General features: G+C 38.1%; 1 protein-coding gene and 1 long non-coding RNA gene across 3 annotated transcripts; both read left to right on the forward strand.

Annotated features, from left to right (window-relative positions):
- Positions 1-131: 131 nt before the first annotated feature.
- LOC116738492 lies at positions 132-451 on the forward strand. Its single transcript, XR_004344559.1, has 2 exons — positions 132-248; positions 320-451. It is a non-coding gene; the product is annotated as an uncharacterized LOC116738492 (long non-coding RNA).
- A 651-nt stretch (positions 452-1,102) lies between these two features.
- LOC100117721 (CKLF-like MARVEL transmembrane domain-containing protein 4) lies at positions 1,103-12,285 on the forward strand. 2 transcript variants are annotated; one of them, XM_001601832.6, is made up of 5 exons: positions 1,103-1,487; positions 4,806-4,952; positions 5,858-6,028; positions 6,109-6,207; positions 6,486-12,285. In XM_001601832.6, exons 2-5 carry the CDS (start codon positions 4,824-4,826, stop codon positions 6,624-6,626), a joined length of 540 nt encoding a protein of 179 aa, XP_001601882.1. In that variant the 5' UTR covers positions 1,103-1,487; positions 4,806-4,823; the 3' UTR covers positions 6,627-12,285. The 2 variants fall into 2 exon arrangements, with proteins under 2 accessions (XP_001601882.1, XP_031780569.1); XM_031924709.2 differs by having other exon boundaries at positions 1,105-1,486; positions 4,802-4,952.
- The last annotated feature ends 1,413 nt before the right edge of the window (positions 12,286-13,698 follow it).

Below are 13,698 nucleotides of genomic sequence, written 5' to 3' on the forward strand. Positions count from 1 at the left end.
GAGTAATCGAGAGCCTCGAGGTCCGGGGGATGGAACTTTCGACTGCCTGCGGAGTGTGTCGAACGACCTTGTCGTCGTCGGTGTCTTCTTGTTGAACATTGTCATCTTGTTTTTTCTGTAAAAACAATTATGGAGACCGTTAGTTGGATTGCAAAGCAATGTAATGCTGGGAATAATTGATTGATTCGCTTGCCTGTAGTCTGTAGACAACGATTTCACGTGATGGAATTGAGTTAATTATATTAACAGTATGTAATAAATGCTGAGCTTGCAATAAATGAATTTCGAAGATTTGAATAATCATACCAATGTTAAATAGTAATTAAACAACTACCTACTTTACGAGCATGATCCATTTCGAATCGAGGATTAGATAAGTCAATACTAGATCTTGTTATTGAGAATGGCATCTCTGACGAGGAAGAGAGGAATCCAATAAAACTTCACAAATGAATTAAACAGAAGTACTAGTAGAAATAGAAATGCAGCAGAAATAGAATGGAGCATCACAGCGACTGCAACGTGTGACGAAATCGATAAGGATATGTTCGATTGCTGTCTAAAGTGACTATGTATTAATGTTAACATGAGAGTGTACTGTTAAATATTCAAACGAGTTGCTAAATAATTCTAAACTTGCGTGCGTAGAAAAGGATAGTTACATTAATTTTCGTTCACGCCCAACTTTGAAAGGAGTCACGCTATAGACTGCACCAAAAGATAATTTTTTATTGTTTCTGTAAAATGCATAAATCCGCCTAGATAGAAAAATGATTTGCTGTTAAACAATCCAATGTGTACAAATATAAATCTTAGAAAGTTCCAATCGCAGATTTGGCCGTTACTATTTCTGTATAAATTAACCAACGACCACAGCCCAACCAAAAAAATCCACTTCTCCAGCCCAAAAAGTTCCACAAGTAAAACCCAGCGAAAATCGGCGGGAAATTCAAACCGACTTGCCTCAATCCTCATCAGATGTCGCTCTCCTCGCCACACCGGCGGCAGATCCAAAAATTCCTCGGCTCTCCTCACTCTACATGGCCCCTCGACTCCGCGTCCAACGAAGAAACACTCCTAACGCTCCCGACAAGGACGCAGAGAGAAGAGCAACAAGCCGCCGTGTGCATCGTTTTCTCTCTCTCTCTCTCTCTCTCTCTCTCCCCGCGCGCGCGCAGACACACACACCCAGTGTGTGCTACTCAGTTCGACGCGGCATCTCGTCCCACCGTAAGTAAATCGCTCGTCCGAAAAATCCAACGCCACTCGGTTCTCCACTCGCAGCAGTATTGCCTATACGTATTACGATTGTACGAAATAGTGCAGTGCATTGCGTCCGTAAAACGCGTATAGGTGTGCAACGTTACATACGCCCACGCGTGCGAGCATAAGGAGAACGAGGAATCGATCGAGGAGAGGCAGTAAGAAGTTAGAAGGAGAAGCTTCTTCTGGGAGATCGACGACGACGACGACGACGACAACAACAGGTGAGGAGAACGCGGCCACCGGCCTGACTCAGCTCCGAAATTATACACGCTTACGAGCGGCCCCGCGTGTGTGAATTTTTGCCGTTACTCCAAAGCGAGTGAGAGAGAGAGAGAGAGAGACGGAGTTGCAGCGGTTGATCGATAGCTGCTGCTCGTGTCGTACATACTCCAATGGGACCAGGAGACGCGCGTGGATTTTCAGTAGGGATTTATCGAGCGTCAGGATAAGCTTGGCTATTGATTATTCGAAAAGAGGAAAAAATCTGATGCCAAGTGTCATTGCTATAAACCATGAATGGGAAGCTCGTTTCACCGATAAGATTCTAATAAGTTGTTCTTATACAGGACGGACACAATCGTATCGCATCGGAAGCCTCGATCAGCCGTACAATATCCCGGAAATCGTCGGGCGATAATAAAGAGCGCGAGATTCGCGAATATAATAAAAGAAGACGACGCCTGTACAATACGTATATGGGAAATCGATGCGGCTACTCCTTCGTCCGACTCGGTCTATAGATATAGCTCTCCCTCTCTCGCGTGTCGTGGAAAATATTCTCCCAGGTGCGTTACGACTGTCGACGATAAGCGGGGGATTAGACGCCGGTTTTCACAGACGGATAACGACGACCGATGACACGGACTCGTTATATTGTCGTGCGATTGTTATAATCATTGATTTTTCAACTAGGCTCGCGAGGAATTTTCGAAAAAAAGTCGAGGCTGAGCACCGACCTCGTGAATTTTTCACGCAACCAACTGCACTGCTTGAATAATTGTTGTAGAGAGTCGCTGCACTCTGCAGTATTCATGTCGTCGATAATGACGTTACTTTCGTTCTTTCTCGGAATTTCAACATCGACGATTCGCGAACTCAAATTAACGCGATCATTCCGTACGATTTCGTCCCAGACTCGCTCGACTATCCGCGAAGTAAATTTACATCCGAAAAGCTCCGAACAAAAGCCAAAGTTGCCCCCGACGCGCATAACTTTTCGCCGTTCAATTAGCGAATTTCCCTCGGTCGAGAAATTCCGAGCGCGCGAGCGCGAGAGAGAGAGAACGATCGACGGGCGTGAATAATCCAGCAAAAAGTGCGCTCGCCGACGTCTGTATAGTTATATCACATAATACGCCTCTCACTCTCTCAACGGATTAGGCGATAATCGATGCGATTGGCGAATCAGCTGAATTGGATTCGCTGCTTTTTTTTGTCTTTTTGGCGTGTATAAAATAGATTTGAATACGACGTGGGTGGAGCTATGGAGTTATGGGATTATCGCGTATATGATGTCACATGATGATTATTATAGGAGTAAAAGTGGTATCTCGCGCGGTAGCTGAGAATATACAGTGATTATCAGTGAGTATTAGTGTCATCACGACTACTTAAGTTCCATTAGTCATGTGTGTGTGTGTGTCGGTCTGCGATTTCTGTGGGCATAGCCGGTGCGTTGCATCACTTTTGCCGCTTTTCAGAGATAACGCGCCGACAAGGAAGTCACGGACAGAAGAGGCTTGGATCATCGCGCTTTTTACGCGTTGTTGATTGTAGAGTTGATAAGGGATCGATATGCCTATACCATATGACTATATTATAGTATCTTATCCGGGAATCTCATTCAGAATTCAGCTGTTGAAAGGCTTATGAGTGGAGATAGCACGTGTTGCTGATAGACGCAACAAAAGACAACAAAAAAAGTTTTTTCTCGGTTAATTATAACAATAACGCATATACGTAAACTTTCGAATCGAATCTCTTTTTTTTTCTATATAACCGGATAGGACCGGTGAAGACTGATATGCGCCCAAGCGAATTTAAATTTAAACTCCTAATCGGCTGAACTTATCTCGTAGTATGTAATTGCTTGTATGCACGTGTAAGAATCAGCGTTAAAAAAAAAAATTATCACGCACGCAAGACTCTGTTTTAAAACAATCTTAATCGATTTACAATATTTCACAACCGCCGACATAAACGCCTAAAAAAAAAATTCCGGCACAAATTTCACTCTATTTCAATACGACCCTATAAACCCTATGACCTCGCCCATTTTTACACTCGCCCTTCGAACTGCACACGAAGCTGTTTCAAACAAACCAGCACAAAGAAACGGCTAACGTCTGCAGAAACGATAGCAGCCCCACGCATACGCATAAGGTCAGTCCTTCGCATACATGTATAGAGCACTCGGTTCTCGGTCACGTTTCCCGCGTAATCCTGGGCATATCTCGTTTCAGAGGCAGCACGCGATGTGCACACCCACTTGTTCGCGAGAGGGAATCAAGAGAGAGTTCGAATTTCGCATTCGACGCGGGAGTGAGACGTTTTTCGGATGCTGATGCAGTTGTAGGGATACGCGCGATGCTTACTGGATTTTACGGGATCAGGCTTTTCGAAGAGTATGCACGCGTGCGAGGCATTGGAAACTTTTACATCAATTGAATATTTTAGGCCACTTTGCGATTGCGTGCGGCTTATCGCTCTTCGTTTTTCACGAACATGCATAAATTCAGAAGGAAACGTTACTGCGCAGCAAGTTTTTTTTACCGTAAAACATACAATAATTTAGATTATTCAGACCTTCGTCGATGACGTAATTATAAAACAATAATAGCCTCTTTTAAAAATAGCTGTACACAATCGCACCGCGTCTTTCCGAAACAACCGAGTATACAGGCTAAACTTTGGTTCGCCGTCAGACCCAAGGCAGCAATTTCGCGCCTAGCAAGACTTTCCCCAGCGTGAAAAGCCGGCTTTGTGTGCGGTATGCAGCCATCATCTAAACTATCCCGAGAGGCCGGCTGCTCACCGCATGCGGCGGATCCTTTTCGTCTCTCCTCCTTCTCGGAAAAGCGCGTAGAGTCGCACCGGCTGCAGCGTGTATTGGGAGCAGATGTTGCGCCCTGTAGTTGAGGGAAGGACAAGTTTCGCTTTTCACGGTGTACGCTTAGGAGGACACTTTGCGACGAACGAACTTTCGGTAGAGATTCATTCGCCAGATTTCAGAGGTGCTGGGTTTGCTTTCCGTTAGTTTATTCGTTTTATAATACATTATTAAAATTAATTAATTAAAAACACATGCCTTACATCGCTCTGACTTACTTTTACATAATTCAGTCGGTGAAAACGCCCCCATCGCCGTAATTCCCTAAATTCCTCGGAGCATCATACTCCCACGAGGGAGACACACCTCTTTATCTTTCCCAGCATGTACAGCAGGATCGCAATTTCATGAATGAAATACACGTGCATTAAGCCGAGTATCAAAATAACAATGATAATAACACCGACCTCTACCTTGTTTTCTGTTACAGAGAATAGAAAATAGAAAAATGCAGTCCTTTCCGGGTCAAGTCAACACGGCGACGTCGGCTACGGGTCAGACACCAGGTTCCGTCAGCATAAGATTCGACCCGCTCTACGTGCGGACTCTGCCTGGAGGGCTCAAAGTGGCTCAGATTGTGCGTATAAACTTACTTTTGTCGACTACTCTTTCGAGTTGGGGGATTAGTTCTTTTTAATTTTGTTCTCAATATCGCGATGGGACTTTTGTTTTACTTTGGCTTTAAATTCTCGTCACGACGTTAATTAGCATAATAGCTGTTTGGAGCAGTGGGATGTATAACGCGTATATTAATTCAGACTCGATAAAAATTGGGGACGATTTATAACTGCCGAATTATACCTATAAGGTCAATGATGCGATAGCCGCGGTCATCGTATTAAAACGACGATACGCTTATGTGATCTGTTTAACGTCGCGACGGTGGAAAGATATGCCTAATGTGTAAGCGCGCTCCGGTTCGGTAAAATTCTATAGATGATGGACGTTCGGTGTCGTTGCGCAACCTTGACGAATGTTATAATTTTACACGGACTTTAGAATATAGATGTAACGCTTGAGTCGTCGACCTGCAATTAATAGTTTTATAGACCGTGAATTCGTTAGAGGCTCTTATATTTTACGAGCATATATATATATATATATATATATATATATATATATATATATATATATATATATATATATATATATATATATATATATATATATAATATATATATATATATATATATATATATATATATATATATATATATATATATATATATATATATATATATATATATATATATATATATATATATATATATATTGGACGATTGAATTCGATTGATATTGCTATCATACGTGGTTTTCGTGCAGCGTCTGTAATTCAACTAAATTATAATACATTGTTTAACTATACACAAGAGAACTATAATACTGCAACAGGATAAAAACGACAGTAGTTATAGTCAAAAACGATGCGTTACATTGAAAATTATAACAATCGTTTAACGTACGCTGTTGACGATGATTCAGATACTGAACTTCATTGGGTTCATCTGCATCATAACGACGGATGTCAGTACCAGTAGAGGCAATTGGTTCAACACCGTGGCGATGATAGGATTCTGGAGCTCCGGAGTTCTTCTCGCCTTCTACCTCTTCCACATCATCGAGAAGTTCTACAAGATCCCTTGGCTGAAAATCGTAAGAATCGATCAGTTAATCTCTTAAATAATTCACTTGGATATCAACGTTTATAATATGGTAAATATTTTTGTTTTCAGGAATTCGTCTACTGCGCCATCGAGACTTTCTTCTACCTCCTGGCTGCATCGCTTGTTGCAGCTCACGCATACATCAGCGAAGCCTTGGGAGCAGCTGCTGTAAGTCTTCTTTGCCTAACTGCCTGCCTCCCTATACCCCGTATACCGGACTGACGCTGGATTAAAAATAATAATTAAAAGGACCCTTTCGCGAGCCAATATACACGGGATAAAAATGAACGCATCAATCCTCAAAGTAAATTCTCCGCAAAGTCCATCGAAACGAACCAATCCCATGAAAAAGAAAAAAGCTCCCCCTATAATCCCTGGAAGCTCCCCAAAGCAAGAAAGCAACAAAAATCCTATCTAACGAGCGCCTCTTTCTCTCCTGATTTCAGTTCTTCGGCTTCGCAGCGATGTGCCTCTACGGCTTCGACTGTTGGCTGAAGTTCAAAGCTTTGAAGAGCGGCGAATACGCGCAGGGCCAGCCACCCTCATCCAAGCCCGTCTCCACCGTTGGCAGCCCGGCCGGATACTAAGCCGGGAGAGAGACACGCCAGGACCTCTTCACTTCACTCTCGAGCTCTTTCTTCTCTCTGTCATTCTCTATCAAAGTAATTAGCGCTCCCTTATAGTATACGTAGATCCTAGCTGTAATAGCTTTGTTTCTTATAAGCGTTGACTCGATGTTGTGATTCGGGGAGTATGAGTATATTTGGAAATTTGCATGAGCTTTTTCCACGCGATGTTTTAGTCTTTCTTTTTTTCTTTCGAAGCGTGTATAAGGTTTGTCATATAGATTACGAAAGTGTTACTAATCGATGTGTAAGAGTATATTACGACAATACAATTTTACAAGGGGTTCACTCAGTATAAGGTAGAACGTTGTTGTATTTTCATCATGTCGACGCTTGTATGTCGACAGAGGGATATGCGATATTTAAAAAAAAAAATATATATATATATATATATATATATATATATATATATATATATATATATACACACACACACACGATGAAAACGTTAAAGGAAAATAAAAAATAGTTAGAAAGCTTCGAGAAAATCATGCAAATTTCTGATGATAAGCGTTACGAAAACTTTGTTAGACGATTTATCCGGACTAAAAGTTTGAATTGTGGTAGTTCACTATTAGGGTTATATTCTCGTCTGCATATCTTACTACCTCTGCACTAAGAAAGTAATTGTTGGAAGGGTCTCCTAAGTTTTCCGCGCACAGCGATCTGGCTCGGTATTACGCTTGAAAAGGGTGTTCATGAGTATTTCAAAATTAATGTTTTTAATCAACTCGAATATATGAATTTCGATGTATAATTTCGACGTTTGTTAGAGTTTTAAATGTTGCCTGTTAACGATGTTTATTATTATTATTATACGAGCGTTTTAACTGAAACTCTAAGATACGTTGCGCTGGTATTACAGCATTAATTTTTATTAATAACGATACTATTGTTCCAAAGAGACAGAGTAATACGAACGTCAGAGCGGAAAATGTACGAGATAATACTCTCCAACGACAGAAATCTTTATCTGTGTACATATCCTCGTTATGTATATCTTGTATACTCAAAGACATCACAGCGGAGAGAGAGAGAGAGAGATAGAGACAGATGTTACTCACGACTGCGTTAAGTGATTTGTAATTGAAAGGATATTATAGATTCGCACTTTGTAAGTGCGCGAGGTGCGAAGTTTAATTTATAAAGTAATTTCTATTTTTGTAAAACGAGTATTTAAAGGAGACAAATTGCACTTAAGTTTAGTATTATAATTTATATTTCAAATAAACTACCAAAAACTGAATAAGAGAGCAGGTACATTGTTCGTACTTAAAGAGAGTCATTCGACACCTTCTTGATTTCCTATATTCGCTGACGGAATTATCGATACCTTACTGATCGGTAAGTTGACGTACAAAGCCATTGAAGACTAAATAAGACAAACAAAAGAAAGTATATAACCGCAGATAGAGGAATGCTAGAGTTTCAAATACAAATCAGTTGCTAAAGTCGCGATGTCAAGTACAATATCGCCGTCTCCCGACATATCACGAGCAAACTGCACGCGTTGATTCCTCTGCGAAAGAAAAAAGTAAACACACCTGTACACAAAACACACAGCACACGCTTCCCCGCACACGGATATGTATTCCTTTGATTTCCCGCGTATATGAGTAAGAACACGCACAGAGCCAAAACCGAAAGAAGAGACGAAGAAAGAAGTGCGGATGTGCAGCAAATCGATGCAATCTTGTGCCAAGATTAATGTGCGAGTTTGTGTTTCATTATGAAATCGCGCGGATGTCAAGGAATTTGAGCGATGGTTCGCCGCGGGAGGAGACCTCTCGACTTGTTGATCTATGCCTCTCGATGACACTAATGAAATACAAACTTGAACTCAGCGATGAGGTATTCGATGCAGATGAATTTTTTCTTTTTCGCCTCCGGAGCGCCATCATTTTTCAATCGCGCGACAACAGAGCGAAGGGGACACGACCGGGAACAACTGTCGCGAGCTGACACTTTTCTGGCTTCTGCATTTGTTTACGACAACAATGTTCTTTTTTTTCTTGAAAATTGCACAATTACTGCAATCATCAGCGGCATCTTATCGTCGAGAAAAAAAATTCGCGATCATTCGTTTGAGCTGAACGTTTGTAAATAGAATCGAAGCGCATTCTCATCAGCCACATGTGCTTACACGGAAGCTGAGCTGAAGTGTCGGCTTGAAGACGACATAATCAGAGAAAGATATGGATGAAATAAATTGCGCGGGTCGTGACTACACACGTGAAAGGACTCGTGTTCTATGGTACAGTTTGTTATGTTGCAAGGCTTAACCGCAGTTCGTTTTATTTGCTTGTATGTATATTATGGAAAACACTGTAAAGCGCTGCAGATTTTTATCAAGCACTTAAAGAACTCTTTTTTGGACACTCTGCTTTTAAATAATTCATATTAATTTCATCAGTACTATATATTTTATACATTTACTGGGGTTTCTTTCAGTGCTTGATTGAAAATCAAGTTCATAATTTAAGCTTGTATTTGCGATAAGTATAAACTAGCGTTAAATGTTTAAGCATCGTTATTGCATACCTTAATACGAATCTTCGTACGTCGAATTAAAAATAAATAACAATTATAATGATGAATGAAGTGCGGATTTATAAAACATTTAATTTGTGAAAAGATATTTTTGTTGCGCCAGAAATTGATTAAAAAAAATTGGAGCATAAAGTACACTACACATTTTGATGTTTTATGTATAGTTTAAATCATTTTAATCAAATATTTTTTAGCGTTGGCACAAATTATATTTATTTTATTTAAATCTACTAATAAGGTTATTATACGCTATTATTCAAAAAGAAATAAAACCATCGCGCTTTTCGCAGTGGAATAAAAAGCATTTTCAGAAAAATTGCTATGAATTACTGTCAAAAAACAAAGAAGATTTTTATGCTATTATATTCATTCATTTGCATCATTCACATTCAAAGAAAGATTAACCAATCAAGTAAAACTTTAGTTATTCATATTTATTTTTGTTTGTATGGTATGATAAAAATGAGAATAGTTATGCAAGATTCGATGTTCACGTATTATATGGACGACAGTTTATATTATACTGCCAAAAGACTGAAATAAGGCGACATTAATTGTATATTACTGAAGCCCTGGTAGAAATGAGTCTAAGAACAGGCTAGTAACTGGCCAGCTCTTAGGATTTAACCTAGTTACTACCTAATAAATGGCCAGTTCTTGGGGTCATTTCTACCAGGGCGCTTATTTAAATAAAATCCGATTTGCACTTAGGCAAACACGAATAATAGATTTCAATATTTCAGAAATCGCGCCAAGTACGCCTCAGGAATTGAAAATGTTAAAATCACATAAATAAAGCAAATTACTGTTATAAAATGATTGCAGATTACAAATAGAACGCAAGAATTATTGTCATCACCATTATTACTTATAATTATGTATACATTCATATGTATATACAATTTAATAAAATATTATTAAATGATATATCTGCAGCTAAACAATAACACTTTGAAAGTACCAAACAATAAATGACGTATGCCCAATTAATATTCTCAAATCATAAAAAAAAATATATGTTTTTCAATAAACATTGAAAATTATGTAAATATCTGTGTTATACACAAACATCACAAACGTACTAGAAAGCAAAGGCTAGGCACTAATGTGTTCATTTGTCACAAACTTATGCAAAAGGTATTATATTCTAATTAAGTATGCATATTTTATTTATTGCTCGCTTAGTTATTTAAACGCAAAAGCACACTGACAAGTGAAATGCGTTCACAATAAAACAATAATTATATAAATTTTGTTCGTATGGTATTCTAATAGATACCATCAGAAAAAAAGTAAATGCAACGATGGCAGCAACGAAACGTATAGAATTCTTAATCAACGATCGAGACAACCGATTATTGCATCTGTACAATAACTAAAGAAAAGTTCAGATTTATTAAAAGCACAAAACAACTTGCACATGTATTATAAAAATATGCATTTTTACATACTTGTCGAAAGTTACAATTTTTTTCAGCCAATAAATTTAGCATTTTGCAGAGCTGTTATAACAGCAAAATATTTTCGAAGTGTATATTACATGAGAGGTTTACATAAAATATAACTTAGAAGAATTCGACGTACGAAGCATCGGCATTTTAACACAAACATTGTTCAGAACTTGCATTATTAGCTGCGTGTAATTTAACTAACTGTTATACAGTGGAAACATACCAAAACTTTATAGAAAGTAATCATGCATTTTTATCTATTATTGACGACTACAACAAGCTCTTCACATAACAATCGTTCAGATAGCACCTTTAAAAGAGCAAAGACTAAGCAAGCGTTTAAAGAATATTTAAATTATGAAATAATAATTATATTTTCAGATACTTTTGGTATATATCCACTTATAGCTTCGGCGAAGTATATACGCAATTATATACATTCTATATAAAAATGATACGGGCGACCGTTTCATACTAAACATATTTATACGCTCGATATACGACACACTGACACATATATATATTAAACACAAGGACCAAGGCAACAATAATCGAAAATTTGAGCAATATGTTATATAAATGTCGTGTGTTTATCTAAGACGTGATCTATAGTCGATATATGAATCTACCTAATAAATATATAAATATATACTACCTTGATCTAAGACAAAATAGACATAAAAGTTATATAATTTGAAAATCGGTATCCTGCATTAAAAATCGTTGCTTAACTTCTGAGTAGTTTGTACAATATAGTTTATAACTTATATTAATTTTTTACTATATATTGTATATTTTCACAAGTAGTATTGCGAGGCAACATAATTTTACGTCTGGCTTATACTCTCTATTCAACAATTCTGTTAAATGAATTGTTTTTTCAGGATTAGTCATACAATTGCGTAAAAGAGCACATTTTTGTTACTAGATTATTATTGAAACCGCTTTAGAAATAAGCAATCCATACAGTTCTGTTCCAAAATAAAGTTTTCAGTGTTATAAGCTATATTTAAACTGAATGACATAATAATCTTCGTCGCTGACTGAGGATAAGAATTTTGCATTAAGAGTTTACTGTTATTGAAAATTAAAATATATGTTTGCATTATTGGTGTTATTCGCATGCCAAATATTTAATTGCCTGCGAATTGTTGAAGACTCAAGTTTTTGGTAGAGTCATCTAAATGATATTCTAAACTAGTAGATGAATTAACAATAATGGATTTTAGAAAAAAAAAACTAAATTGTAATAAACGTTTTAATAATTCAGAAAGAGAGAACGTTAAAATTAATCAAGTATTTTTGTCAATTTTATCGAAATTTCATGTTATAAGGTCGAAAATTTGCACAACTAAAGACGAAAGCGACGTTTTGAGATTTAGACATTTACAAGATCAATTTGATGTTCTGGAAGCTTTTGATGCACTAGTGTAGGAAAGTACAGCTTAACTTCAGTCAGTGAATAATAACTATAGGCACTATAAACTTGGAAATAGAGTAAAAAGTGATGATAGAACAAACGGTTAGGAACTATATATTATAACTGTGTAATCGATGCTGCTGTTAATGTTAATTACTAATTAAGTTGTCATCTTCAATAAAGTATACTTATTGCCATATTTAAAAATTACTTGTCGTTACTTGTCCATTTTATGTTTTTTTCTTATTTAATTTAAAAAACTTTTTACAGTTTATATGCTCGATGGTAAGTATGTAAATTACTTCATCCATATAAAGAGCCTTAACAGAACGCGCTGTCAATATTTTTTCCCGGTAATTTAATAAATTGTACAAAGATTTAAACATTTCATTTGCAAAGCGTGCGTCAATGCATTTTATCACTAGTCCACTTCAAGATCAGCCATGAATTTTAGTTCTTAACTATACAAAATTTTTATTTATAGACTCCGTATTCATGCATTAATCTTAAATTCTATTTTGGTACAGCAATACAACACAGTTGAAGCTTTCATCTACCGACTTGCAAAAATTAACATACAATCAAGTGTCAAAACTAACTGCTCGAGTAGCTCGTCAAAGCCGCAACATAACGGTCAGCCGCTATCTCACAGTTTCGCAACAAAACTCACACACAATCGCATAATGAGTCTCTAAAAATATGAAAAATCGCTCGAGAGCAACCGAAGCGTATTACTCACCGACGTGCGCATGCGACTCCATATAATCCACAATCAGCACTAAAAACTACTTGAAGGAAACTCGCAGTTTACCTGTACCTACATAATACTTCGCGCTAATTTCCCGCGGCGATTCACGCGTTCGCGCGAGAAGAGACTGCCTCGCGATTTCTTCCGGCTGTACCAACGAGTATAGGAGTCCGGCGCTACTGGCTTGTGCGAAGATTTCGCGAAATCGCGCCCGATGACGCGCGCGCGCGCATCTTCCCGAGTAAGTATGCAGTTCGCAGTCGCCGCAAGGATTTATCACTACAGCGCGAGGAGAATAGAGAAAGATGCTCGGGTTCGAATGACCTGTCATCTGTACCGTGGAGGTAGAGAGGCTAGAGGAGTTCGAATGCTTATGTGTGGATATAATTCGCGTGAGAAACCATTGCGACCCGGTGAAATGGTATTCCTTGAACCGTTTTGGCTGCGAATTGCGCGTATCAGGAAAAGCTGGATGTTTTCCGAAAAATAGTTAGATGATGCGGATGAATCAGCGGTGTTGTACTCTATTTCTCGGATGACTTCACCTTTGATCTGATGAAGTGCGAGTGCGGTGCACGTATATAGGTTGTTACTTAATAATTTGCTAGCTTGAAGTATTTATTTTTTATGCGAGTACGACTACTTGTTGATTTGGTTGAGTAATCGCATTTTGGCTACATTTGTATATTATTGCAAAACCCTCGTGCAGTGTGTTAGTCAACATCCAAACTTGTATCAATTCAATATCGGATTTAAAAAACCGCCGACGATTCTCAAAACTAACCCCCACGACTTCAAATGTGCACAGTTTCTTAACATTTACAAAACAGTATCACTTATCAAAACTTTTTTTTCCAGAACATT

The sequence above is a fragment of the Nasonia vitripennis genome, chromosome 2 (assembly GCF_009193385.2).
Source record: "Nasonia vitripennis strain AsymCx chromosome 2, Nvit_psr_1.1, whole genome shotgun sequence".
Taxonomy (NCBI): domain Eukaryota; kingdom Metazoa; phylum Arthropoda; class Insecta; order Hymenoptera; family Pteromalidae; genus Nasonia; species Nasonia vitripennis.